Source organism: Misgurnus anguillicaudatus, chromosome 24, assembly GCF_027580225.2.
Source record: "Misgurnus anguillicaudatus chromosome 24, ASM2758022v2, whole genome shotgun sequence".
Classification (NCBI taxonomy): domain Eukaryota; kingdom Metazoa; phylum Chordata; class Actinopteri; order Cypriniformes; family Cobitidae; genus Misgurnus; species Misgurnus anguillicaudatus.
Window position 1 is genome coordinate 15,569,699 of NC_073360.2, and position 27,998 is coordinate 15,597,696.

A 27,998-nucleotide genomic window follows, 5' to 3' on the forward strand; every position below is an offset into this window, starting at 1 on the left:
CTTATAATTCAATGGCCCGTCGTCAATTATTCCTTACGTAAACGTGGTTTACGGGGACACAGAGAGTCAGTACTCTTTTTTTTATATGTATCAGCGCCCTATACAAACACAAACTTAAAACAATTTAAGTAAGAGTCTACAGCTATGTTTATACAACACCGTAGTAAAATGCCACTTACATACGACAATGCTATCAAAAAGATCTTCATTTTCAATATTACCTTGTAAAGTAACACTACACAGGAGTCTCTGGAGACAAAGATTCAACCGACATGGTCATGACAGGGAACTCCTGTAATACTGGTTCAGCCAACTTGGTTGCAACTGGAAACTCTGGTAACTTAGGTTAATCCTCTTCAGCTGTCCTGGAAACTTCAGGCAACTCCGGTTCAGACCCCTTGGCCGTGACAGGATCATAGGAGACTCGGGTTCATCTTCTGTGAAGAACAGAGCATAGACCACACACACCATTAACCCATAGCCACGACAGGAAGTACACTGGAAAAGAACACACCTTAAAAGCCTCAAAGACCACAGGACTTGAAACCACTGGACTTGGGACACCAGCCACCCATATAGACAACAATGGAGAATCTGCCAAACTAGACATCAGACTGCTGTGTCTAGAAACCCTCATTTTGTCTGCTGACACTGACAAGGCAGCCATCTCGTCTGTTGAGGCTTGGGGAGCGGCCATCTTAGAAACTGACTCTGAGCTTACGGCCATCTTGTGAACTGGCTCAGGCATAGCGACCATCTTGGGAACAGATTCAGGCATGGCAGCCATCTTGGGAACAGGTTCCTCGGGCTCGCCACCATCAGCGTAGGACAGGCAAGCTTCCGTGATTGGTCTGCCTCTCCGGTATGCGGAGCCTGATGCTTACTCCCCCCATAAAATTGTTTAGGCGAGACATCCTCTTCTACCTTATCTATAGTGAAGGGAAATCCACCCAACACCAGGGCCAGATCTACAAAATCCGCAAAACTCCCTTGAGGAACAAACTGTACGGAATGAGTTGATTTGCTGAGTGGTTGATTTAAACTGGTACAATAGAAAGTAATGAGAGACTTTTCTGGATAAATCTGTGTGATAAGAAAGGTCTAAAAAGTCCTGGATGTGGTCCTCAAGGGAGTGGGAGCCCTGGCGGAGCATTAGGAGTCTCATGGCCATTGGTTGTTTTATGTTATGTGGTTCCTGTTCTGTTTCTGTTCCTTGTTTTTGTAACTTTTGGTATTTTTACAGTAAAACCTTTATGCTGAACTTGGATCCACTGCCTTGCTTTTAACCAAGGCATTGAGTTTGTTTAGATGGACAATGAGATAGATTTATTTTCTAAATGACTCTGGACTATAAATCGTTAATAAAATCACTATCTTATATAGCATAAACACAGTACCCCTGTTGTTGTTTTGCTTGTTTTTAGGTTTTAGGGCCTGAAAATGCTGTTGTCGTGTAAATGACCAACGAAAACTGATACAAAGTTTCCCAATTTGGGTGTAAACCTTGGTTGAAATGTCCCCTATTAAGCATTATAAGTTAAGTAAACTGGTTAAATACAACAAATGTTTTATTTTAAAATATCCAAAAGACAAATTTACTAATAAAGCATGATTCAAAAATGGTGCGTAAACATGTTTTAAGAATCCCAGTAAATCATTTTTTCAGTGTGGAAAAAAATAGAATCATAATTGACATACTCTTTGGTATCCATGTATACTGGGTCAATGTCAGTCCCTAGTAAGCAAAAAGACAAGTTTACTAGCTAATAGCCATGTCTTTGTAACTTTTTGGCTAAATTTAACTTGACTTCAAAAAGATCAGCATGGCCTATTTCTTATTTGCATAGAATTTTTTTACGTTGAGTTTTGTTGTCATTGGTCTACCAAAAACGGAAATGCTAATGTGATGCATTCAGCAACTTCTGGTAAACTGGTGTAACATTTTAAGTAAAAAACATTAAAAAGGAACTTTAGGATTACGGAAACAGGAACTTCCTGACTCACATCCTCCTTTCCAGCTTTTTCATATAATCATGTTGTTTTCTGGTATGTACTGTAGGACTCAGTACATGATAGTGCTTGGAAGAGTACTGTGTATAATTTTCATTGTTTTATAAATAAAGAGAGTTAAATGTTAACTTTTCCAAGAACTGAGGGAAGACCAGATGATGACCAGCACGGAGCAAATATCTTGTGTTTTACATACTGTAATACATTTTAAGTGAACTTTCTAAAAGTTCATAAGAGATATCAAATCTGTTCTGTAGAGATGTAAGATAAACAACTACAGTAGGAATGAAAAGCTGTCCAGAGTCAACAACAAAAACTTACAGATATACAGCTTTACAACAGAGGTAGGAATACTGCAACAATCATATAACTGTACCTAACTAATTTAATGCCAAATTTTTCAGAGACGTGATCATTAGTAACAACTTAAAATAATCAATTTCATTTTTGGAAAAGTGTGAAAAAATGTATTTTCTATATTTGCAGGAAGTGGACTAGAGTTTAGAGCCTTTTAAATCTTTACAATGGGATTCATTGTAGTTTAATAAAATTCAAATGTAAGAAATACCTTAGATCTCCTTTATATTAATAATCTCTTTTAAAACGATAATATTAATAAAGAGAAAAACAACTGAATGTCTGGTTTGGATAACTAGAAGGGGCACACAACTTGACATTATATGTAGTAAGTACGTAGTTGGTGCTTCTAGAAGATAACATTTAAAATGGCGGTGACAGGCAGAAACAACACGGTAATACGGTATTTGAATACAATATAACTCTCATAGGGGAGTATGTTTTTTATTAAGTAGGAAAATGAATTATGTTACGATGAAGGTGATCTTAAAACCTTCCTGGAATGCAAAAAATAAATACATGGTCTTTTACTTGTTGACTTAATGTAGCATCTAACACGGCGGTTAGCATCTGTTAGCATTTACTGTAACAACACTTGTGCTTGCAAATCTTCTTCCACAGAACTTGTTTGTTTGTCATGCTGCTGATAATATACTGAAGTGTTTAGTCACTGCGCATTTTTTAGTGATGACTATCACACATGATTGTTTTTTAGTTTTCTGTGTTGTTACATCAGTTCCCCAGTTTCGACACCCATTCTGTTTACTAACGAACACAATGAAAGTTAGTTGTGAGAGTTGTGTTAATTGGCATTTAGACCCTTCACAAACGATTTTTCCCAATGTATCTAGTTCTGAAAATGAGAATACTTTACATCAGGCTGTTTTAATAGCAGACAAGGTTCAAGACGCTCTTAAATTTTTGTTGGGGCAGAAAAGTTACTGTATAGTTATTCTCTGTCAACTTGCAATTTTCGCTTGAATCCTAAAAGGGATCTGAAGATCCTAAAAAAAAATTTTTATATTTATGAGCCCTAACTTAATGTATATTTAGTTTTGAGGAAGTTGATGTCTTTCTATTGTTAGCATCAGACTGTGACAATGGTTGCGTCCAAAAACTTAGGCAGCTGCTTTGTTGCCTCGCTGCTTCAGGCAATGACTTCGGAGGCATGAAGGCAGCTCAGAAAAAAGACTTTCGGACACACTTCAAAGGCGGCGTGTTTGAATATAAACAGAGAGCGCCTTTGTGATAACTAATCACATATTTAAAAACTACAATACTACTTTCTCGCTAGAAATGCAATTAAAAGGTGTAAAAAGGGAAAATATACATTTATTTACACTAAATTTGTGCTCCAGTCGCTTTCTTGGCCGCCATTTTATTTTTTCAAACTTGACCAGGATTGACTAATCACATTCCCCATGCACACACACACACATAGAATTGAGGGACAGGACGATGTATCTCAGGAGTCAGGAAGTAAACATAACATTGGATTCGGACATGCCTTGATGCCTTCCTGCCTTGGAATGCTGCCTCATAATGCAGCAATTTAGAGTATTTGAAAGCAGCCAATGTGTGGACAACGTTTTATCAATACCTGCAGTTAGCTCATAGTTTTGATAATCAACAGTCATGATTGTAACTTTTTATTATTGTCGCTTAAGGCAAAATTTACTTTATAATTGACTACGTGTCTGTCAGAAAAGAGAAAATCCCAGTCAGATCTACATGGATTAGCGAAAGCTACAATCATTTATATGGCTGTGTTTATTATACTCTTAGTAGTTTTAGTAATTATAAAACTTAATTTTTAATGTCGGACTCACTTGCTAAAAAAGTCAAATGTATTTAATACAAATTCTAATTGCAAATACCAGTATGAACTTGGGCTGGGCGATATGGCCAACACAAATTCCATGAAAATGTTTTCCATATCAGTCGATATCGATAATAGTCATGATAAATAGTACATTTTTATTCCCGTCAAATTTAAAGGCAGATTTTTGCTCCTGAATGAAAGTTGTAAAAACCAGACAGTTAATTATGGTTTCAAACTACTTTTTTTTCAGAACATGAAAAAGAAAAATACCTTATATAGAGAAATAAATGATATAGAGAAAATGATCATTATCAAATTATCGCCCAGCACTATTTGAACCATTAGCTGTTTACCATTAAAACCACAATAAAATGATCTTAAGTACTGTGTTTTTGGGCCTTATTCCACTAAGATTAATGGTGTTCTATTCGTTACTGTCCACAAGATAACAACACACCAGTAGAACCCAACACATTATCAGTAGAGACCATCACAAAACATTATAGATTTTTGAGTGAAGTACTGTTTAATTGAGTTTTTTATGAGTATCATACTTTCATTTTACCTCTGTACAGGTCCCAATTCAGTGTGAAGATGATGATAAAGTACATACGTTTGTATATTACCGTAAAGAACATAATATCCTGTGACACAATTAAATTAATACTGTATGTTAAAGGGTACAATCAGCTAAATTTGAGTCACATTTCCTTGCAGATTTCAACTCCCTGTCAGGACAACCCATTCGGTTTTAATGGCATTGTGGTCTTTGATGATAAGTCCTACCCTTTAAGGTGGTGCACTCCATTTATGAATTGGTCAGGAGATAACAGGTAACCAGATGTTACTGTATTATTCAGATTTTCAGACTGTGGATTTTTTGTGTCAATACGCATTAAACCTGTTTTCCCAAAACAAATTTTAGGATTGTAGTTCCTGAAGAGAATCAGTACAATGGTAAGTTATAATGCAATATATCTTGTGTATGTTCAGTCAACATGAAATCAGGGTTTACCCTTTTTAATTTTCGAATACACGTTACTGGTTTTAAATTTTACAATTGCAGTTTTCTTTTAAGGTTGGGGTAAGTTATGCTACTATATTTAATTGTAACTTGATGTGTGTTAAAACAGAATGCCCTCACTAACAGTAAAATATCATGGCAGACAACTTATAAACTTTTTAGACGATTTATATTAGTTTTTTTTATTTAAAGATCCCATATTACAATGCTAGAATTAGAGGTAAGGGATTAAATAAAGTGTGTCTGTTTGTTTTCTTATGCATTGTTTTCATTTATGTTTTGTTTCCTTAGTGGTTGGTCAAGTGCTGGATTCATTTACTGTGAATGGATACGGCTGTGTGACATCAACCAAGATGACATCAACCAAACTATCAGTGATGGTAAGGCAGCTGTAACCAAACTGCAACACAAAACACTGTATATTGCTGATGTTTGTATCAAGATTCATTCCTAAAAATACCTTGTATCTTGATGTAGGTCTACCGCCAGGACTTGTGACAGCTGGTGGCCGAAGAAACAGCCCCGAAAGGACAGATACAGGTGAACGGTGCAAAAAAGAGATGTGTGTACATCAAGAGGGCAGGAAGAAGAAAGCTAAGAGAAGAAGAAGAAAATAATAAATTTACCTTAAATACACTCTGTGTTCTTTATTATCTGCATTTCTAAGTGTTTGTAAAACTTAAATCTATAAACGCAGCAACAACATCATGTTAACAAATTGCTTTGTGGCCCAAACTTAACTTCTGGTAGACTTCGACAAAGAATCAAAAACAGCATTATTAATATTTTCTGTCACTTAACAAACCTATATCAAGAAAGTTTTGTCATCCTTAATTGTACACAAGTAAAACTGGTTATAAACAAGTCTAGTTAAAACATTCACAAAGAATGTGCATGTGCAAACCACACTGTTATTTCTACAGTTCCGCCCAGGTGTTTAAACTGTGACATTTTGATAGTATAATACAGTGCAACTTGGGTGGTCAGTCTGCATTTGAAAGTCAATCTGCATCTAATCTAGCTAAATCGAGTACAATTACTTAAAGTCATTTTAGGATGCCATAGTCAAGTTTAATCATATAATAAAGCAATAAACCCCAAGAAGCAGTGGGTTACCAGTGCATTTTATAACAGCTAAGGGGCATTGTTAGGTTATAAAATGCACTGGTAACCCAGCGCTTCGAGGGGTTTATTGTGTTTATAAAACGGTTACTTCATATGCATAATGTTAGCGGGATTTTATAAAATAAAACCCAAATAAGTTGTAATTATATTAGTACAAATATTACTCTTCCGCCAAACAAAGTAGTTAACTTTAAATCTAGACTTAAAACTTTTCTCTTTAACAAGGCATTCACATAGTTTGTTTTAGTAATGGTACTTATCTCCCAATAGCTAGCTTGTACAACCTAATAAATAAATTAATCAATGAATAAATTAAAACCTTTTTTCGTCAACACTCCAAAGCATGGTAAATGTCATTAATACTCTTTAGTAATATGCTGAAACTTTGAACTGGTTTTCGATTGAGTCTTAATTGCCAAATATGGTCGCTTTGCAATTTTGGCCTTTTCCCATGACCTTAAAAATAGTATGTCATACAGAACCGTTTGCCACTGTACGTTAGTATTAACGACGGCAGTGGGGCCTCTGGCCTTAGTCAAACGAGTTCTGTTTCTGTTTTAAAGCTCATGTGGGGGGCCCCATACATATACTCGCCCTGGGCAAAAAAAAAAATCTAAAATCATCAACTATATGTAGTAACCAGCAATAGTTAGCCTGTCCGTAACCGAGCTGACTAAAACCACATCACTGTGTGACACTTGCTTTTTATGTGAACGGTAATTTTGTTTCTCTCTCCCTGTCTCAACCTCGATCCTGAGGACAATGAGACAAACAGATCCAGTTCCAGGAAATGTGAAAGTCGGCACACCTCTGATCTACTGGCTGTTCTTCAACGTGATGTCCAGCTGATGCCTGACCAAAGACCACCGGCAGAACCCGCTTAATCTCCGCTTAATCTCCTTCCGTTTCAATGTGTGTGTCTATATATATATATATATATATATATATATATATATATATATATATATATATATCGCTTAATCTCCTTCCGTTTCAATGTGTGTGTCTATATATATATATATATATATATATATATATATATATATATATATATATATATATATATATATATATATATATATATATATATATCTCCCAAGGGTTTTTTCCTCCTAGGACTTTTTTTACTTCCCCGGCTTAAAATCCGGGTTTTTTTTCTCCTAGGGGGTTTTTCAACCCGGGGAGGCAGCCTTTTTGGGCTTAACTTCTATACGTTACACTAGTAATACGTTTGCTTATAATGTTGATTTATAGCCGCAGCAAATTTAGCTGCTTGTGCTATCGTGTATTATGTCTGTGCTTTTCACTGCATCTATTATGTAAAGCTGCTTTGATACAATTACCAAATTGTGAAAAGCGCTATATAAATAAAATTGAATTGAATTGAATAGTTCCTCAGAATCAAGTGTGACTGAAACAGAGCGCAGTTCCCAACCAACACAGACGCAGCAAAGACACAATGAAAATATGATTTAAGACTGTGGTGTTTATGTTATAAATCACCATTCATCTAATTTATACATTAACATTTATATTAATGTATAAATTAGATGCAACTGTTGAAGTGATGATCAAATATGCTTGGAAGCATGCTGAACTCTTTCCCCGTCAGCGTTTTTTTTTTTTTAAGTTGCCACCCAGTTTTAGTTTAATGCCTTGCAGAAAAATGTTCTTCTTTATATAAACATAAAATATCAAATGAAAGAACAGACCATCCGCTTTCAGACAAAAACAAACAAAAAAACATTTCATCCCACCTTCATTTGTTCTGTTATCACCTCACAATTTTTTTATTAAAAGCGGAGATAATTCCATTTTTGTGAAGAACTTAAGTAAGAGATCAGATTCAGAGCCATGAACAACAGTACTACACGGTGTTTTCAGTGAATGCGTCTGTGTTTAAGTTGGGTAAGATCGCCACCCAGTGGATAATAGCGGACGTATGAACTTTTATAAAATCCTCAGACAACGTTTTCTCTTTATCGACGAGATGACTCAACAATATTTATTGACATTTATCTGGATATCGCCATTAATTGTGCAATTGTAGACAACAGTGGCGCAACAGTGGCGCAGTGATACTTATGTAATGTGGTCTGAACCGTGAGGTTACCGGCTTAGGCGTTTCAACCAATCAGAATGAAGAACCAGAACTGCCCGTTTTATAAAATGTATTTTACAAGCAACAAAATTGTGGCCAGTGAAAATGCTGAGTGGGTAGTAACTTTGGAAAACAACTAGCCACTTTGGCTGGTGAGCAAAAAAGTTATTGTCAAGCCCTGTACGCAACATACAATACAACTCACATTTGAAATAAAAAAGCTCATAACACAAAAAGACATGATGAGAAAACAGCAGTAAGGCTTCAATGTAAATGTATGGTTATTTTGTCAGACAATTATAAATCGAGTTTATATATCAGGATTTCAGCAGAGTTAAAGGAACAGCTGGTTGGATCAAACTCAAGGTGTGACTGCATCGTGTTTACTCACTACTTTATAGTCAACTCGTTTCATGTCTGACAACAGAACAGATAATAAAAAAACAGGATTATTCTCTCCAACAAATGCATCATTTAAAATTTGTTTATCATATAAATGTATTAACTAACATTGACGAATGTTGAAACGAATTTCAGTAATCGAATATAATTCGAATATTAAAAAAAAGAATACTAATCGAATGTTAAAACTACTATTCGAATGGCTGTTGAAACGAATTTCAGTAATCGAATATAATTCGAATATTAAAAAAAATAATACTAATCGAATGTTAAAACTACTATTCGAATGGCTGTTGAAACGAATTTCAGTAATCGAATATAATTCGAATATTAAAAAAAATAATACTAATCGAATGTTAAAACTACTATTCGAATGGGATTTAAAAAAAATAGATTTAAAAATATTTTTTTATGTGTTCACATAACTAACATTGACGAACAATGAATGAGCAAATTATATATATATATATATATATATATATATATATATATATATATATATATATATATATATATATATATATATATACACATATATATGTATATATATATATATTATGGCTGTTGAAATGAATTTCAGTAATCGAATATAATTCGAATATTAAAAAAAATAATACTAATCGAATGTTAAAACTACTATTCGAATGGCTGTTGAAACGAATTTCAGTAATCGAATATAATTCGAATATTAAAAGAAATAATACTAATCGAATGTTAAAACTACTATTCGAATGGGATTTTTAAAAAAATAGATTTAAAAATATTTTTTTTATGTGTTCACTGTCTAACGCATTTATGCTGTTAAATACCGCTAGCTACCTCGACCCGCATTTCCATCGGCTAATTCATTTGAAACAAGACCAGCAGCAGGAGGTACGTGAGAAAGAGAAAGCGGAGCTGAGAGCGATTGCGGAGGCACTGGCAGGTTATGAGGAAGACGAGAACGGAGCAGCCAAGGTGAAGAGGACAGTGTCAGGAAAAAAACGCTCTCAGTCCTATAGACGACCGATTTGGGAATGTCTTTAATGCTAATTTGTTTGGATAAGTTTGTCTTTTCGACCAGTGACAAAATAGTTCAAGATCACACTTTCTCTAAGGTGTGTTTAAATGAAAAAAAGAATAGTGAAATTGGAGGCCAGGGGATGTGTGTGCTGTGTGTAAGTATTGTATAACTAAGGAGCTGGACACACCAAAACTTTTAAACGCGGCTGAAAACGCCTTGAGGACGCCGAATGCCAGCTGTTTTTCAGCTGAGTGCCAGCTTTCTTCAGCTGAGCGCTTTGGTAGCTGTGATACTTCAGCTGCGAGCCGGTTGGTTGCTGTAGTAATGTCCCGCCCCTACGTGAACAAAGAGAACTGCGTTGATAATGAAATTTTTCATTAAAGTTGACAACTTTGTTAATTTTGTGTCTAAGCTTAATCATTAATTAGCAAGAAAGCTATCACCTGTTATTAAATAATTACATGTTTATTAGTAATACTGCCTTGTCTTCTAGTGGACATAATTTAAAACAAGTCAACTATACGAGCTCATAGTGGCATTGGCAATGCATAAGCCCGTTTTTACAACGTGTGTAGATAGGTATAGTAAATATTAATAAGTCAAATTTGAGCATTAAATAATCGATTATAAAAAATAATGAATGAAATTCGAATGGCATAATAGAGGAAGATTGACAGCCCTAATATATATACATACCCAACCAATCCCCCCCCCCAAAGCTGTAAACCTAGGGGAAACACTGACTTGTATGTCAAAATTAATTCATACTGACTAACGTAAACCAAAGGAAAACATTACCGTCCACAGCCACGAGAGGGGGCTATATGTTGCTCCTGTAGCCTACCCCTGGAAAAAACGGTTAACTGAAACATTAACTTAAAGATAACAGAGAAAGACTTAACAAACAAAATGCCCCGCAAAAGAATAATAGTTTTCTAAATAAATGCGACTTATAGTCCAGTGCGACTTCTATATGTTTTTTCCTCTTCATGACGCATTTTTTGACTGATCCGACTTATACTCCGGAGCGACTTACAGTCCGGAAAATACGGTACACAACATGATAAATGATATTCACCATTGGTCACGAATGTGTGTGTGTGTGTGTGTGTGTGTGTTTGTCATTATATTATTCTGTAATTGTATGCATTAACCCACACACGCAAACCAGATTCATGAACCAAGATGATTCACGTGCACTGGTTCGCGTGAATGCATCCGTTAAGACATGTGATTACAGAATATAATGCAAGCAAAGAATTCCATTAAGGCATTATTCTAATGTTGGTTTTCTGTGTTGTAATGGCTCCATTGTCCAGTGTCAAGATGATCCATATCCATTAATGGTGTGGTAGTGAGTGGAAAGATATCCTATCCCTTAAAAATATATACCACTCACATGACTGGATACCAGATATACATCTCAAGGTAATACTTTGATGTTAATTTAGTGTAATGATAGAGATTGTAAATGCAGTCTGTCTCTACTTACCACACTTATTATAACTTTATGCAAAATTATAGGGGAGAATGGAAATGTTTAATCAGTGAAGTTCTTGCTCATTTATCAAAAAAACGTGAGAAATGTTTAGTCTAATAATTTAAATTTAACCTCAAATTGTTTTGACAGGTTAGTAGGGCCATATTAATATTATGCATGATAAGGTCCAACAACACAGCTAGTTAGTTGATTTCACGTGTCTTTCAGGACAAATTAAACTTGCGTGTCATCATGTAGTGTAAAACTACTAGGAAACCGAGTAAATAAGTTCATTATATTGGTTTGCCATATTCTCACATTCGTTTTAGTCGTGTCCCTAATGAAACCCTGAAAATTGATCCGTTAATATATTTTTTGTCTCGCGCACACACTACGAATTATTTAATACAGCAACGGCGTTTTGTAGTTTGCATTACGGTATTTATTACTGTCGGTCGTCTAACCATATTGTCAAATGTTATGTAATGTCAAAATAAATGTTTAAGTACTTACATCGCACTCTTGCCGTTAAAACTGAAGCAGCAAGCTTCGCGCTGGACTTCTCCACTCGTGTCATTTTTTTTTTTTTCTCCACTCGTGTCATCTCCCGCCTTTTGGGGGGGTCGATTAGCCAGATCCGGTTGCTTTGATTTGATTGGTTAGTAACTCCGCCTTCTTTGACAAGTGCTTAGTCCGTTGATTAAAAAGGGCAGATTTATTTGAGATATTGAGATCAAAATGAAAATGAACTCATATTTTACTCATCCTTAAGCCATTATAGCGCAATAATACTTTCTTATAACCAGATTAACTATGTTGCATCTTTATTTATAAACATTTAGCTTGCAGGAGCTTCACCAATACAATCAAAAATCCACATATATTTATATATTTATGTGAAAATTATTTTCAGGATTTATTTTTAGTGCATCTGTTTTCACCTGTTTACTTGTTTATTTCCATTTAATACTAATATGGTTTGTTCCGATACAGAATCCCCTCGGCAGTGAAATGCTTTGAGGCGATATGTTAACATTTGACAACTCATTTGGACCGAGGGGCAACCTTCCGATCTCTCTAATGAAGCCAACACGGAAGTGACTTAAACCGCAATTCATCGACTGGCGGCTTGAGGCTGGCTCCAAAAGGGAGTCAATTCCCATAGACTCCCATGTTAAAAAGAGCCAACTTACAGTAGAAAATAATATGTTTACAGCCTGGTACAAAAAGTGTTTTTGGCCTATATAGCTCATTTTGCCCTTCATGACAACTGTGAGGGGGTGAATTTTTTTGTAACTCATCCGTTTAGATTATATTAAGCTTTAAACTTCTGCATAATTAAGGGCGTGGCCGCTTGAGTGTCGGTTGAACAGCCACTGCTGTCACTAGACTCGCGCTAGGCGGGCGTGGTTTCACCTCAGCTTTACCCATGTCCCGCCTCTTTACCCATTATCGGTTTTCCGCGAGTAATTCGCGGGGACGCGCGGCCAAGATGGCGACGGCAGGCCACGCCTACTTTAAGCTTCAAAAGCGATCTTCACAAACCAATGCGTGACGTCACGGACACTGCGTCCATATTTTTTTACGGTCTATGATTTGGACCCATAGATCAGTGTTTAGAACCCATTATGGCTGAAGATGGAACAGGTCTTAGCCCTTAAAAAGAGATGGTTCTCATGAGAAAGAGAAGAAATAAAAAACCCTCTAAAGATGAAATCCCATAATGTCATTCTATGACATTCTTTGGTTTAACAATAAAGCTAATAAATAAATTTGTTGTAGCCTACTCTGTTGTATTGTGTGTGTGCAAATGTTTTATCACATGCACATGATTAAAATCATTTTTCATCTTTAAGAACTGTTTATAGCCTACAGCACTTATAGAGATTAACCAAAACCAGTTTATACAAGACATTAAAGCAATGCATTGAAACCGATTGAAACACACATTAAAATCAAGCATGCATCAAAAAGACAGAAAAAAATCAAGCATGTATCAAAAATACAGAATTTAAATTGATTACTATTATTCGTATTATTAATCATATTTATCATATTAATATTAATTAGTTCTATTTAATTTAATGGGGCACCGTGCAGGTCAATTGGCTTTCAAAGTACAGCGAGAGTTTTTTAATGGCAGTGCTATCGAATCGCTCTCGCGGTATGTTGATGTCAGATGCCGATCGGTCTGCGAACTGTAACTTCAGGCTCCGCTGGAGGTCGCTGTATGCAAACAGATTCAGTCTGTTTCTCTTCCTCGTTGGATTTTCTTTGAACACTGGAGCGTGTTTACAAACGCAGTGATGTGTTGAATTCTCTATAAAATGTGTGTTTTCATTTTTACTGATAAAAATGTATTTAACAGTCGTTGAATTTCATTAATCCAAACAGAGCCGTTAAATATTAGCTGTGCTCATAACTATTGAGAGGAATATTTGACATCTGCTACGAGTATTAACAAAAATCAGACATCATCTGAAACATGGATCGCCTGGCGTCTTTTGGAAGTAAGTATTTGTCATCAGTTTGTCAACAAATCACAAATGTGCTATTTTAATGCATAAAAACAGCTAGGAAGACCAAACGCGCGCGACATCACTTACAAATATGTATCATGGTAAAAATACACTGACAACACGTACCACTATGCCTTTAAGTTACCATGTTTCTGGACATTTTTTGAATGAATATGGTACCCATTTCATTACCATTAAGTACCATGGTATACTGAATGATGCCGTCAGTGTACTATACTAGTACTGCCACAGTACATGTGTCTTACTATACAGTTACTCTAAACATTGCACATTTATAATTTAATATTATCATCTTTTTAAATATGGTATTTTGTTCCACGTTATTTAACTAAAGTTTTATTGTAGTAATTGAATTTAGTATAATCTACTGGTGTGTACATTATTAAGATATGTTGAATGATGTGCCTGTAAAACATTTGAAACTCTATTCTGAGGGTGTCTTTATGTCTTACATTTTTTGGAAATGATCCTTTCGATAAGCCTCCCTGTCGTGGCTGTTCATCTTATTTAGTGGAGCCCTACATAAAGTGTGCTGAATGTGGACCTTCACATTTCCTCCTGTGTCTGCAGGTGGATCACCAGATTGCTTCAGTGTCAAGTTACTTTGTGTACAAGATATCCACTTCCATTGTTCATTTTAATATATTGTATATTTATCTCTCTGCTACAGTGTTTTACCAGAGGATACGAATATAAAAAGCATCAAAGTGACCACAAGTATGAAATCATGGTAAGAATAAGAAAATTAGTTAAAGTAGTTAGGTTGCTTATTTAGGTAAGTCTGATTATATTGATCAGTTTATATTATAAATCTATTGTACCTTCTTGCGGCTTGTACAATCATGCATACAGAAGTTACATGTTTACTTCGATCTAATTTCTTCCAGACATCAGATTTTCCAGTATTAGAGTCTGGCTGGACTGCCCAAGAAGAGATGGCGCTTTTAGAAGCTGTGATGGATTGTGGCTTTGGCAACTGGCAGTGTGTAGTTTCTCAACTTAACACCAATCAATTAAGAACTATCCTTTGTTATACTACTCCCTTGTACAAGGTATGTAGCTACGGTATGTTTTTTTTCTTATGTAATTACACACCGTAGTTAAAGATACTTAATATGAAGTGGGTCCAGATGTTTGTATTATACTATCTGTTGAAGATATATTTTTAAGATATGTTACTGTATCTGATACTGAGATGCATTGGAGGCTAATGTTTGAGATCTGTCCTGTTTTTTAGGCAGGACGTGGCTTATCAGATGCGTACCAAGACTAAAGAGGAATGCGAAGGCCACTACATGAAGAACTTCATCAACAATCCTCTCTTCTCCTCCACTTTGCTCAATCTCAGACAGATGGAAGAGCATCGAACAGCAGACACAGCCATTCCCTTTAAGCGTAAGGAAGCACCTGCTAACATTCAAACTGTTTTATGTGAATTAACAAGCTACTGATATGTAGATCTGACATTAAGTATATATATACAAACAAGAATTTAACAGATCGATACTTATATGACTCTGGTTTTTTATATACAATAAAAGCATACAGTAATCATTGGTGGTCAAGTAACAAAAACACATATTATGTGACCCTGTCTGTGAGATTTAGGATAAAGTCTCATAATCTAAATAATCTAAGTTTGATTTCACTCACTGTTTTACTTTTTTATTATTTTTTAAAATATGTAGGTATTAAAGATATATAAATATAAAGATGTATAGGTCAATATAAATATTTGGAATACATGAAGGTACGTAAACAATAGGGATGCACCGAATCCAGATTTTTTTGGTTCGGCCGAATACCGAATTCACTGTTTAAGATTCGTCCGAATACCGAATCCTACTCGCATCCTTATCCATTAACACAGTAAAACACATTAATGAAGTAAACAACGTCCACAGCATTGTATTTTTTCATTTTATTTAATTTTAACTGTAAAAAAAGGATAGGCAACATTATGCCAGGATGACAAGTGGGAAAAACTATTTTGACAATTACCATAAGCATATGCATAATGAAAGCGATGCGGTGCGACACGCTCGTTTTTCCAGGTGCGTCCGCAAAATGTGAACCACCCCTAAGGCTCACCGAAAGAAAAAGCTTATCTCCACATCAGCACCCGATTGGTGTAATCAACGGCCGTGTGACGTCGACCAGCGTAGCGCAAGCCTAGGATTCAGTTCGGTGGAAAAAAATCTAGGATTCGGCTCAACCTGAACCCCGTCAAAAATCCCAGTATTCGGCCGAATCCGAATCCTGGATTCGGTGCATCCCTAGTAAACAATTACTTTTTTGTTCCGATAACAATTTTGTTCTTGAGTTGGGATGTATATAATGTTGTCTAATGTAAGAGTAGTTAAAGGTTGTGTGTTTTGTCTGTTTTAGCAACGGATGATCCTCCAAGACCATCATTTGACTCTCAGCTATCCAGAGATATGGCTGGATATATGCCAGCTCGAGCAGACTTCATGGAGGTCAGTTTCGTACAGTCACTGTATCGTGTGTTTGTATATTATTTTTCAGAGTGTTTGTTTGGTGTTAATTTCTCTTTCTCTCTCTTGAAAATTAGGAGTTTGATAATTATGCCGAATGGGATTTGAAAGACATAGATTTTGTGGATGATGACTCTGATATTCTACATTGTAAGTGCCACAATGATAAAATATGATAGCAAACATACTTTGCAGAACTATTCAGATCCTTAACCATTTCTCTCATTTTACTGAAATGCAACATGATTCTCTGGGATTGGTTTAAGCACAAAATTTCTTGTTAGTGATGCCCTAAGCCTTATTGTGACTTCAGCTTTAGTGTAACTCACCCATCAGAACTGGACATGATGCAATCGCTCTTTGAAAAATATTAAACATTATTTTATTACTTTTGTTAGAAAGCACAAGCAATATGGATTCTGTTATGAAGTAACAATGTTTTGTTACAGTGAGAGAATTGTATAGGGGATCACAATTGTTTTAATAATCACATAAGCTTTGCACATTTGAATGAAACCATTACAGTGATTGCAGTGTTTTAATACTGTTACATTTATTTCACTGTTACAGCTCTTAAAGTTGCAGTAGTGGATATTTATCACTCCAGACTGAAGGAGAGGCAAAGAAGGAAAAAGTAAGTTGAAAATGATGTCTCTTGTCTTGCCATAGAAAACCAATAGGGGGCAGCACTTGACTACTACATTTTTAAAAAGCTAGATAAAGTTATTTTAATTTCCATTAAAGCATTTGTGACCCCAGGCCACAAAATCAGTCATAAGGGGCACTGGGGATATTTTTTGTAATAGCCAACAATTGATTGAACAATAATTATGTGTATTGTTGCTAAGGAATTCATTTACTATAACCATTATAAAGGCGATTTTCCCAACATTTAGTTTTTTCCCAAATAGTTGTATCTTGACCATATATTGTCCTAAAAATTCCCCCTATGACTGGTTTTGTGGTCCAGGGTTACATTTAAGTTTAAAAAATATACCAATACCACAATTCATTTCACTTTAAATTAAGAAAGTACACATGCACATGAGAGAGTAAAGTGCTTTGTTGACGTGACCAAATGCAAACCTTATGTATAGCAACAGATGCGCATGCCTGATCTTCAAACACAAATACACAGACAATTCTAGTAATAGCAGATCTTTGTGTAAATCAGTATTAACAAGCCCTGGTTGCCCTCTAAATGGTTTGGGGTATATGTGTATGAACTTGACCTCTGTTCTGTCCTGAAATGGAGACACAGCTGTTGTCTGAGACCTCCTGACCTCACCACACTCCGCTCTCCCCGAACACAGTAATGAGATGCTTTCAATAAAACATAGCAATAAGCTGATCATTCCAGCTGATGAGTGTAGTTAAATTTGGGTATGTGACACAGGAGGGTTTGTTTTATACTGATTTTACCCATAGTTAAAGAGTTTTGTTAGGCAAGATGTGGAGCTTTAATAAACTCTTAAAACCACTGGATTTAGGTTTAAGTTTAACCTCAACCTTAAAGCTCCCGTTCTGTCTGTGATTTTGAAGCTTTGATTGTGTTTATAGTGGGCAATATAACATGTGTTCATGTTTCAGGTGTAAAAAAACGCAGTATTTTCCACACAATTTACTTATCTGTATAGCGCTGTTTTCACTGTCCTCAAAACAGGCTGATGACTCCTTGTAATGTGAAGTCCCTCCTTCAGAAATACGTAACAAGTTCTGATTGTGTAGTTTGTTTAGTGTGCTGTGATTCGATAGCAGCTTAGCTTAGCAGAGCCATTTGAGCCAAAGCTGGTGACTGACGTATTCATGTGGGCGGAGTTTAGTCAACAAACTGTTTTACTGACGTCATTAAAGCAGGAAATAGAGGACTGTAGTCCAAACCGGCCGTTCGTTGTAGGCTTTTAAAGAGGAATTCTATTGAAGAAAATATATCGCCTGGCAGTGAACTTTGAGCTTTATCATTTTACAGGAATTATTTATGCTAATATAGCAACATTACACACTAACTAGGGTTTAAAAAATGGTATCAGGAAGAACGTGACCATTAATAAATCATTCAGCTTGTATCACTCTGAAACTGATTGAATCACACAAAGAGGTCAGAGATTATTGAATGTGAGGGGTGTGAAAATTAAAGGGCTTGCTGACATTACTCAAAAATGGAAAGTCATTTCAACAGACTAATTAGTTGTTATATTTTGATTAAAGATTATTTATTAAAATGTTTTATTGGCGTGCATCAATGAATGATTTACTATAAGACCAGTAACTATGCGTTTACTCTTAATGTTAATTTCAGCATTCAGTTATACATTTATAAAACCAAAAGTTACTGTTAACATTAATTATTGCACCATGAACTAACATGAACAACTGTATTGACATGAACTATACAAGAATTACATTAACATGTTGAAAAACGATATTGTTCATTGTTTGTTCATATTTGTTAATGCATTTACTAAGGTTTACTAATAAAACCTTGTGGAAAGTGTTTCCAGCATAATAATATACAATATAGTCACAATGAACAATTTTCCACAAACAATTGTTGTAAATTAGCATAACTTTAGGTTATGTGCTGTTTTAATGGTCTGAAGTAATTTGGCTCAACCAATCACATTTTAAAGCTAAAGTTGTGTTAAAATCTATTTAGGATTAATTTACCGTATATTACCTTACTTTAGTTACTTAAAGGAACAGTATGTAAGAAATTTATATCAATTAATGATAAAATGGCCCTGGTATGTCATTAGACATTAAGAAATCATTTTCATTTCAAATACTTATATCACTGACAACAGTGGTCTGGCCAGGATATTGTCATTTAAAAAGTGGAGTTGCAGCCCTCAACTGATATTTATGTTGTCATGTTGTGTATTGGCCACCAGTTGTGTGATTGCAGTACCAGTTTCAGCCACAAGTTTTGTGATTGCAATACCAGTTTTGGCCACAATCCTACATACTGTTCCTTTAACCTATGTGTTTGTTTGTTTGCTAGTTAAATTTTTTGCTAATTTGTTTAAAATGTGGTGTTTTTGCCTTTTAGGATCATTCGGGACCACGGACTGCTCAACCTACGCAAGTTTCAGAGTAAGAACTGTTTTTGAAACATGAACTGCATCTGAAATCGCCTACTTCCATGCTATATAGTAGGCGAAAATCATAGACTCTAAAAATATGGACATAGTGTTCGTGACGTCACCCATAGGTTTGTGAACTGCTATTTTGAAGCCAATAGTGGGTGGTGCCTGTCGTCTACATTTTGGCCACGCATCACTGCGCACCACTCAGGGATAACCAAAAATGGGTAAGAGGTGGGACGTGGGTGAAGCTGAGGTGGATGGTTGCTAAAACCACACCCTCCTAGCTTGACTCTAGTGAAAGCAGTGGCCGTTCACACGTGAGTCAGGGGGCCACGCCCTTAATTATTAAGGCTTAAAGGATTGGTAAATTTTCTTTGAAAGAGTCCAGATGGTTTGCTCACCACCATGTCATCCAGGGTGTTGATGTCTTTCTTTGTTCAGTCAAGAAGAAGTTGTGTTTTTTGAGGAAAGCATTCCAGGACTTTTCTCGTTTTGATGGACTTTAATGGACCCCAACACTTAACAGTTTTAATGCAGTTTAAAATTGCAGTTTCAGAGGACTCGATCCCAAACGGGGCATGGGGGTCTTATCTAGCGAAATCTCTCGTCTTCCTCCGGTCGTTTGACGCACCTGCACGACCTCACGTAGTACGTCATCACGTCAAGAGGTCACGGATGACGTATGCGAAACTACGCCCCAGTGTTTACAAGTGTGGAGAAAGAGGACCGTTCCGACATTGTTATGTGTCGAATAATACAAATTAATGTCTTTGTGTCAGTTTATTGTGTAAAATGTCCGCAAATGTGCGTTTCATATATGTAACACGTGACCTTTCCAAAGCATTATGCAATTACGTGAGGTTGCGCTGGCGAGTCACACAGCCGGACGAAGAAGACAACTTGCTTTTTAAATGTGCATATTTTTTATTTTTCTTGCCAAAAATGACAATTGTTTCGCTAGATAAGACCCTTATGCCTCGTTTGGGATCTTTTAAAGTCTTTTGAAACTGCAATTTTAAAGTGTTGAGGTCCATTTAAGTCCATTAAAATGAGAAAAAATCCTGGAATGTTTTCCTCAAAAAACATAATTTCTTCTTGACTGAAAAAAGGCATCAACATTTTGGATGACATGATGTGGTGAGTAAATTATCTGGATTTTTTTAAGAAAATGGACTAATCCTTTAATATAATTTAAGGCTTAATATAATTCACCCCCTCATAGTTGTCATGAAGGTCAAAATTAGCTATATAGACCAAAAACACTTTTTGTACCAGACTGTAAACATTATTTTCTGCTCTGAAGTTGGGCATTTTAACAAAGGGGTCTATAGGAATTGACTCCCTTTTGGAGCCGGCCTCCATGAATTGCAGTTTAAGTCACTTCCGTATTGACCTTATCGGCAAACATCAGTAGGCAAGGCGAGTAGTATGTCCGAATTCATAGTGTTCCAAAAACAGCAGCCAAAAAGTACCCGGATAACCTACTACTTCATCAAGATTTCGAAGTGTGCATTTGATGCACCGTGAGAAAAAGGAGAGGCGTCGTCATTTTCAAAAATGTGAGAAAGCTGTAAGGCAGCTTTATTCAAATGTAAATACATAAGGAAAGCATCTGTTCCTTGTGGTTAAATTGTGCTTGTTTAACATTACCCAAGTTATTGGCTCACTTGATGTTATGAAGACGTATGTCACGTGATGTATCAACATGGCTAATGTAGTACGTACGTATTTTATTCACACTACCCATATTCATACTATATGTTAGGTAATATTCCCCATGCAGATATTTACAGATTGCATGATGAACCTTCTCAACCTCCAATAACAAAAGCCATCTGTGTAGTAAATGTTTACATAAATGTCTGGATTACAGCGATCCCAGATCAACACTGATTCCAAAACAGTTTTCAGTGACTGTGATTGCCCCCCTATGAATAGTTTGGCATAAAATGAGCATTTCATCTCTGATGACAATGAAGATTGCTTCTTTATGAGTTTTTATTGATCTGTGCCCTCTCAGCAGTGTGCCTTCTGTCAGTAAACACAACCCCATTTTTGGCTATTTCCCTCTGGACAATGCTCTTCCGATGGGAATACGCTTATCCAATTATTTCCTATTTGCTCATGCTGGAGAAAGAGCGAAATTCAATCGGGTTTGCACGTTTTCCTGAGTCGCATCTTGTGTTTGTGATGTGCGAAGGCTTTAAGTCATTTTTATTTATCTGTCGGCTCCCAGCCGCCCTCCTCATCTCCCCGCACTCTCAAGACAAAAGAGAGACGATAGTTACCGTGGAACCGGAGCCTTGTTGTCATGGAGACAGCGGGAAAGTGTGTGCGAGAGCGATAATGGAAGCGGCGGCCAAGACCTGATGGCTCGCAGCGGTGTTGGTTTATCTTCAATTCAAGAGAGCGAGACAGCTTGACCTGTCTCGCATCCCATCGGCTACTGCTGTGTGAAACGCACAGACGTTTCAGCTCGATACAGCCCGAACGATGTGTATGCATCTCTCTTAAGGATAAAGTGTGGATGTGTCAAAAAGAGTGACGGGGAGAGGTGTGTGTGCATTTCTTGGCAACATCGTGGAAAGCTGGTGCAGGCAGAAAATCACGCCTCACGCTCACCCACATAGCAGCTTTCTGTTCCTGTCTCGCTCAGTCATGGTGGTGCTGGTCGCCGGTAGCGCTGGGTCATTGAACTCTTCAGAGGGGTCTGAACTTCAGTGGTGGGTGAAGATTTTTACTGAGACCCAGTTGAATCATTCACTTTCCGTTTTTAAATAAAGAGCTCAGATGCAAAAGCTGCTAAATACCACCTCTGTCAAAAATTAAATAAGGGTATTGAACAAATGCTCTCAGCATCAATTATACGTTTATCAAATACTTTCATTTCAAATCTGCTTAATCCCAGCCTCAGGTCATTCAGAAATACTGCCTAATTGGTGTCTAAGGGTCTGTTTACATTTTGGTCAATCGGATCACAAGTGGATGAGAGACACACATTCACGTGTACACCTGGTATTTTAATTCATCTCTTTTGTCCACTTTCAACCGCTTTGGTCCTGACTACTGAGGGGGGTGGTCTATGGGCGAGTCCTTTTGCTTTCGTAAAAAAATTTTTATGACGGGTTTACTAATATGTAATAGATACCTCTGCTTGTGTTGCACAGTGTTTTGTACATGTATATTTCAGAGCTTTCTTTGATATTTCAGAGCAATTGATGAAATAAGCTTGCGCAACATTCAAAAATGAACAAAAATGAAATAGGCGGAGAGCAGCTGCTTTACTTTTATCAATGAAAGCCTAAAGGCCGCCAAACACTGGGTTTGCGCTAGAAGTCAGGACCGATGTAAAAACATTTTCCTCAATAGATCACACATTAGATCAACAGGCAGAGAGTTGGCGATCTTTTGTTGGTGTTCAAACACATTCGACCACATGCGCGTCTACACCACAAAAGCAATCCGGTGAAATGTGGTCAAAAGTGGACGAGCTCAAAACGTTTAACACCCCGTTTATTTAGCGTCGTCTACTTGTGATCCGATTGACCAAAGCATATCTTCATACGAGGTGTAAACAACATTTAATGCTGCATACACACCAAAACCAAAGCATCGCGTTCCTAGATTACTAGCGGGATGTAACTTCATGTCATGCAAATTTTTCGCTTGAGTTTAATATTTTTAAGTTGCAAGAAGATGCGTTTGAGGTAAATAGCGTGTGTTTTTGCAGCATCACTGCACCCAATTTGCGTAATTCGCATTTCCCCGCACGAGTTCACATCTATTTGCATCTTTGTATTGACCTTTTATGTAAAAAAATTCGCGTTTGGTGTTTACGCCCCATAAGATTTCTCTAAGTGCATGAAAGTAGGAATGGATGACCTACGGCACCCGTCCATCAAGATGCAAGAGTTTTTAACCATGTTTACTGAATATGTTAGGATATTGACCGAGTTTTGAGCCTTTTACTTTTATTCACAAGGGATGGCGAAGATTTTTGCATGTACTTCTCTTCAAATGGCTTTTTATAGAGGTTGTCGGGTCTACTGTACACAGGCGAAGAGCGCTATTTGTGTATTTACTACCTATGGGCAATTCCATGCAAATATCAGCCTTGGTGAAAATTTTAGTTTTTACTCAAAGCTTTTAACCATTCTGATATCCCCGATGTCAATATTTGGGGGTTTAAATACCCAGGCAAAGTCTCTGTTCAATTCTGTTAACATGCTGTGCGAATACACTTATAAGTTATAAAAAGTGCATACTGTAATTGCATATGCTGTTGAAATTTGTGCTGATGAATGCGCATGCGTCTCAAATAGTTATATTTTTTAATGTACATTGCATAAAAATCACTCTGTTGGCTTGTTTCCACCCATAATTGGGTAATATATGGTCAAACCCAACCAATGAAATAAATGAATGTCTGCTTGGTTGTTTTGACTGAGGAAGAACATTTCCTGGGTTAATTTAAACCAATGTTTGGCTTTGTTCATATTTCAACCAACAACACAGTGTTTTATAAAGTGAACTAAAATAAAAACCTATAGGCAACACCTATTACATTTATTTTTCATTCTTTCATTCAATTGTTTGTTTGCGTCTTTTTGTGTTGACAGTGCTAGAAAGGCGATATCCAAAGGAAGTCCAGGACCTTTATGATGTCATGCGTCGCTTTGCCAGGGTGGTGGGACCCATAGAGCACGACAAGTTTATAGAGAGTCATGCCTGTGAGTCATGCATGTCGACCAGCTTTTGTCAACATATTATATATAAAATGATTTTGGTCCGTCATGCCAATTGTAGGATAATCTCTAGACTGGGTCTGACCCAGGATCAGTCAGGCCTGTTCAACTTGTGATACAACAGTTCTGTCCGTCGGCTTTAAAGTTTACATCTGTTCTTTTTCACGCTTTTCAATGTTTCCTCACACGCTCGTTCACAGTGGAGTTCGAGCTGAGGAGAGAGATCCAAAGACTGCAGGAATACAGGAGAGAGGGAATTCAGTCCTTCTGCGGTAAGACCAGCTGAAGGTCCACACAAATTCATAAGTGCATCATGGGAACTAACCTAAATCAAAACGAGGTTAAGGAACTCACTAATTTAGCCGAATCACATTTTTCCACTGAAGATTTGACCCAATGGTTTCTATTATAGTCTGCTTTTTGTTATTGTTAATGATGTGTCAGATTTAAAGTTATTAACCTGTCACTTGTCCCGCAGGTGCAAAGGTATACGAGCGTGTGAAACGCATACGGGAGGATGAGCGCCGAAAGAGAAACATGCTGTGTGACGTTTTGCAGTACATTCATGATTCCCGTGCATGCCAGCAGTGGCTGCACAAACAAGCTGCTATGTAAGCTCTTTCTCATCCTCTTCCTCATGATGTACACCACATACTTCTTGTTAGTTTGATTCAGGAATACTAGTTCTCCTCTAATAGCTAGAGAGCTGCCTAACTAGACAGCATTGTATCACTGTTTTTTTATAAAAAGACTTCCTTTTGGCCTAAATGGAGTATGTATTTCACGTGTCCTTTTTGAAGATGACAATCCCACAACGCACTGCAGTAGTATTTTAATTGTCGTTTTACTTGAAACGTTAATGCAATTTTTCTGCAAGGAGTATCATTAAGAAATACTAATATAGTATACCTTCATGTGCTTGTTTTATCAAGATCTATTGGTTCACAGTGAATTCTCATTCAGACAGCTTGTGGGTGTTTGCGTTGTCAGAAAGAGTGTGTTTTTGGAGCTGGGTACTTGCTTTAAACAATTTACTGCAGCTATTCAAAGCACACTAAAAGCTGAGTGTCCCTCGATTTGTCCCAGACGGTTTTTTGGAGATGTTTGAAAAGCATTTGTGTGATAATGTCCTGTTGTGTTTCTCTCTGACAGAGACGCTGGAATCACCCCTGTGGTGACCACCATCACTACCTCAGGTACAGTGCTGCTCATCTCCACTGTTTTTCACATTCAGTCTCCTGTTCTCCGCTCAGCCGGTGTTTTCAATCTCCGTGATGTTGTTTTCAGCCATGTAGCCGCAGGCTTAGACACAATAAATAGTTTTCTCTGCGATGATCCGCTGTATATATATATATATATATATATATATATATATATATATATATATATATATATATATATACACACTAGTCAACAAATGAAGGGGATCAAAACCTTTTATAAAAGTTGTCTTAAACCCTAACCCTAAATTTGAAGATCTCAGATGCAAAAGCCACTAAACGCCACCTTCGGCATAATGATATTAACTAAATCCTCTCTGCATGTGTAATACGTTCATATAAGACTTTTGCTTCAAATCCGCTTAATCCCAGGCCTCGGGCCTTTCAGAAATACCGTTTTGTTGGCAGAATCCGTTAGTCAAATACTAATGAAGTGACATTTGTGAAAATAAGACATTTTAATTACCGACTAATAACCTTTTCATTTCCATTAATGTTAATTACTGAACCTTAACATAAGAGCATGATATAAAATGATAATTTACAAAAAACATGTCAGATGCACTTAGAGGGTTTTGCATCTAAGCTCTTCAATTGTCAAACAAATTATCTAACATAACATTGATTAAGATTTCATCTGTTTCATATAAACATTATGTTGAACGGGTGATTCTCACGAAATCCAGACTTGGAAGGTGTACAGCATCAGATTTTTTTAAAAGCCCTTGAAGTAATTTTTTTGCACATATAAGATTAAGGTCTGAAGGTATTACCATTTTTTTTTGAGGATTTAAAAAATATTTCCTATAGAATTATAATTTTTTTTTTTTAGATTATCATTACTAAAAATTATCATTACCGCAACATGATATTACATTAAATATATGCATTTACAAACTCATGTTTCGGCAATGAGAACTAAAAAGTTGTCTGTACTATGACAAAAAAAATTCAACTTTTTTCTGGAGAGAAAAATTAAGAACTGCTTACCTGGTAGCCATCTTGAGTGTCACAATCAATTATGTCCCTTCCAACTAATTTTTTTTTGAAAACGTTAGTTCCTTGAGGGCTTAAACAATGATTGAAAATTGTTGCGGAGGATGAGAATTTTTTTTTTTTTTGGACACATTTATATTCATTATTATTGTCTCTACATTTACCAATTATCACCAAATACCTCATGTTTCTTTACTGTAAATGTTTATAGTATAACATGCACTGAAGGTTTTAATTTTTTTATTTTTTTAATTATAAATATTTCCATGTCAAAGAACCCAAATCCAGTCATGGACACGTTGCGGTAATGAAATGTTTCCCCTTAAATGTGGAAAAAACAACAAAATTAGTTTGTATGATGTCATTTGAAATCATGTGCAAAATAGTATGTGAAGAAATGTTTGTAACTGTATGCTTCTTATTTTAATACTCTTACTTTGCATTTACTTTTTTTATCAAAATGTTTCATAAGTCTAATTTCACGAGAATCACCCTGATGCATTTATTTTGTCAACATCAGTTTATAAAGGTGTGCATATAAAATGTGAATACCTTCATGTACTTACATTGTGTACATATGCATGTTGAGAATTATAAGACGGTTTTCGTTCTCTTATCTTATAAGAAACATTTCAAGCTTTTGTAAAACATGCACACCTGTGACTGCAAGTCATTTGCATTTTTATTAATGTGCCCCCAGTTGCTACATTGCTTGGCAACAGTTTATATACATGATGGTTTCTGGTTCTTCTTCCCCTCAGGCAGACGAAGTGCACCTCCCCTTAACTTGACAGGGCTGCCTGGCACGGAAAAGCTTAACGAGAGAGAGAAAGAGGTTTGGCAAACATGATTTTATCTCCAGCCTGAGCTCATCTTGAAGACATCTGCCTCATTGATGTGATATAATGAATCTTAAATGATTTTCTCATCATCTCCCTCAGTTATGTCAGGTGGTTCGTCTGGTGCCTGGAGCGTATCTGGAGTACAAACAGGCCCTGCTGAACGAATGCCGACGACAGGGGGGTCTACGACTGGCACAGGCTCGATCGCTTATCAAGATAGATGTCAACAAAACACGCAAAATCTATGATTTCCTTATCAAAGAGGGCTACATCAATAAAGCTTAACTTCAGTCGAACTGCTACAAGGACATGTGAAGGTAGAAATGTAAAAGAGTAACAGTGGATGAATAGATTATAAGTGTACTAGTTATGTGTCATTCTGTTCTGAGTAATTCATACATATGTAGAGTTGCACCTATATGGTATTAAACTTGATTGTGTACAAAGACTAAATCATTTTGTGTTGAGGATTATTGTGATTGTGAACATAAAATATTAAAACCGTGTTTGGTTTGCCTACCTGTATCTCGTCGAAAAATGTTGAATTTGTCGATAATCTTTAAACTCCAGAATTGTTGGATGAATGTCAAGAACATATCCGAATTATGTTTCACGCCCCCTTTCCCCAAAGTAATCACTATTGCAAAGCAGAAATATATGGTATAATGTATTTATCTTAGTAGTATTTGCTGTGTTATTGATGACTTTAATAAAAAAATTTGCACTAATGAGAATGTAATGGGCGTCGTT

General features: G+C 36.4%; 1 protein-coding gene and 2 long non-coding RNA genes across 4 annotated transcripts in view; 2 read left to right on the top strand and 1 right to left on the bottom strand.

The window, feature by feature from the left end:
* The window catches only part of LOC129437827 (uncharacterized), a 149,652-nt gene extending 143,845 nt beyond the window's left edge, over positions 1 to 5,807 (bottom strand). For both annotated transcript variants that reach the window (XR_012367636.1, XR_012367635.1), the window contains exons 1-2: positions 5,674 to 5,807; positions 222 to 437 (exon numbers count right to left, since the gene is read on the bottom strand). This is a non-coding gene — a long non-coding RNA (uncharacterized lncRNA). The remainder of the gene's footprint in view (positions 1 to 221; positions 438 to 5,673) is intronic.
* LOC141361513 (uncharacterized) lies at positions 2,005 to 5,828 on the top strand. The gene is made up of 6 exons (XR_012367637.1): positions 2,005 to 2,354; positions 4,765 to 4,794; positions 4,907 to 5,022; positions 5,115 to 5,146; positions 5,505 to 5,593; positions 5,691 to 5,828. It is a non-coding gene; the product is annotated as an uncharacterized lncRNA (long non-coding RNA).
* Positions 5,829 to 13,556: 7,728 nt separating this feature from the next.
* Positions 13,557 to 27,982, top strand: tada2a (transcriptional adaptor 2A). Its single transcript, XM_073862720.1, has 15 exons — positions 13,557 to 13,826; positions 14,320 to 14,434; positions 14,535 to 14,594; positions 14,752 to 14,843; positions 15,102 to 15,259; positions 16,253 to 16,341; positions 16,437 to 16,509; positions 16,930 to 16,993; positions 19,409 to 19,452; positions 24,065 to 24,175; positions 24,391 to 24,462; positions 24,669 to 24,801; positions 25,343 to 25,386; positions 27,168 to 27,241; positions 27,348 to 27,982. Exons 1-15 carry the CDS (start codon positions 13,810 to 13,812, stop codon positions 27,531 to 27,533), a joined length of 1,332 nt encoding a protein of 443 aa, XP_073718821.1. The 5' UTR covers positions 13,557 to 13,809; the 3' UTR covers positions 27,534 to 27,982.
* The last annotated feature ends 16 nt before the right edge of the window (positions 27,983 to 27,998 follow it).

What these genes read in the sequence shown, in the direction of transcription:
- tada2a (XM_073862720.1), top strand. An exon ending in CACAGCCATTCCCTTTAAGC is followed by an intron (nt 15,260 to 16,252) that starts GTAAGGAAGCAC and finishes TGTCTGTTTTAG; the next exon opens with CAACGGATGATCCTCCAAGA. An exon ending in GAGAGGCAAAGAAGGAAAAA is followed by an intron (nt 16,994 to 19,408) that starts GTAAGTTGAAAA and finishes TTTGCCTTTTAG; the next exon opens with GATCATTCGGGACCACGGAC.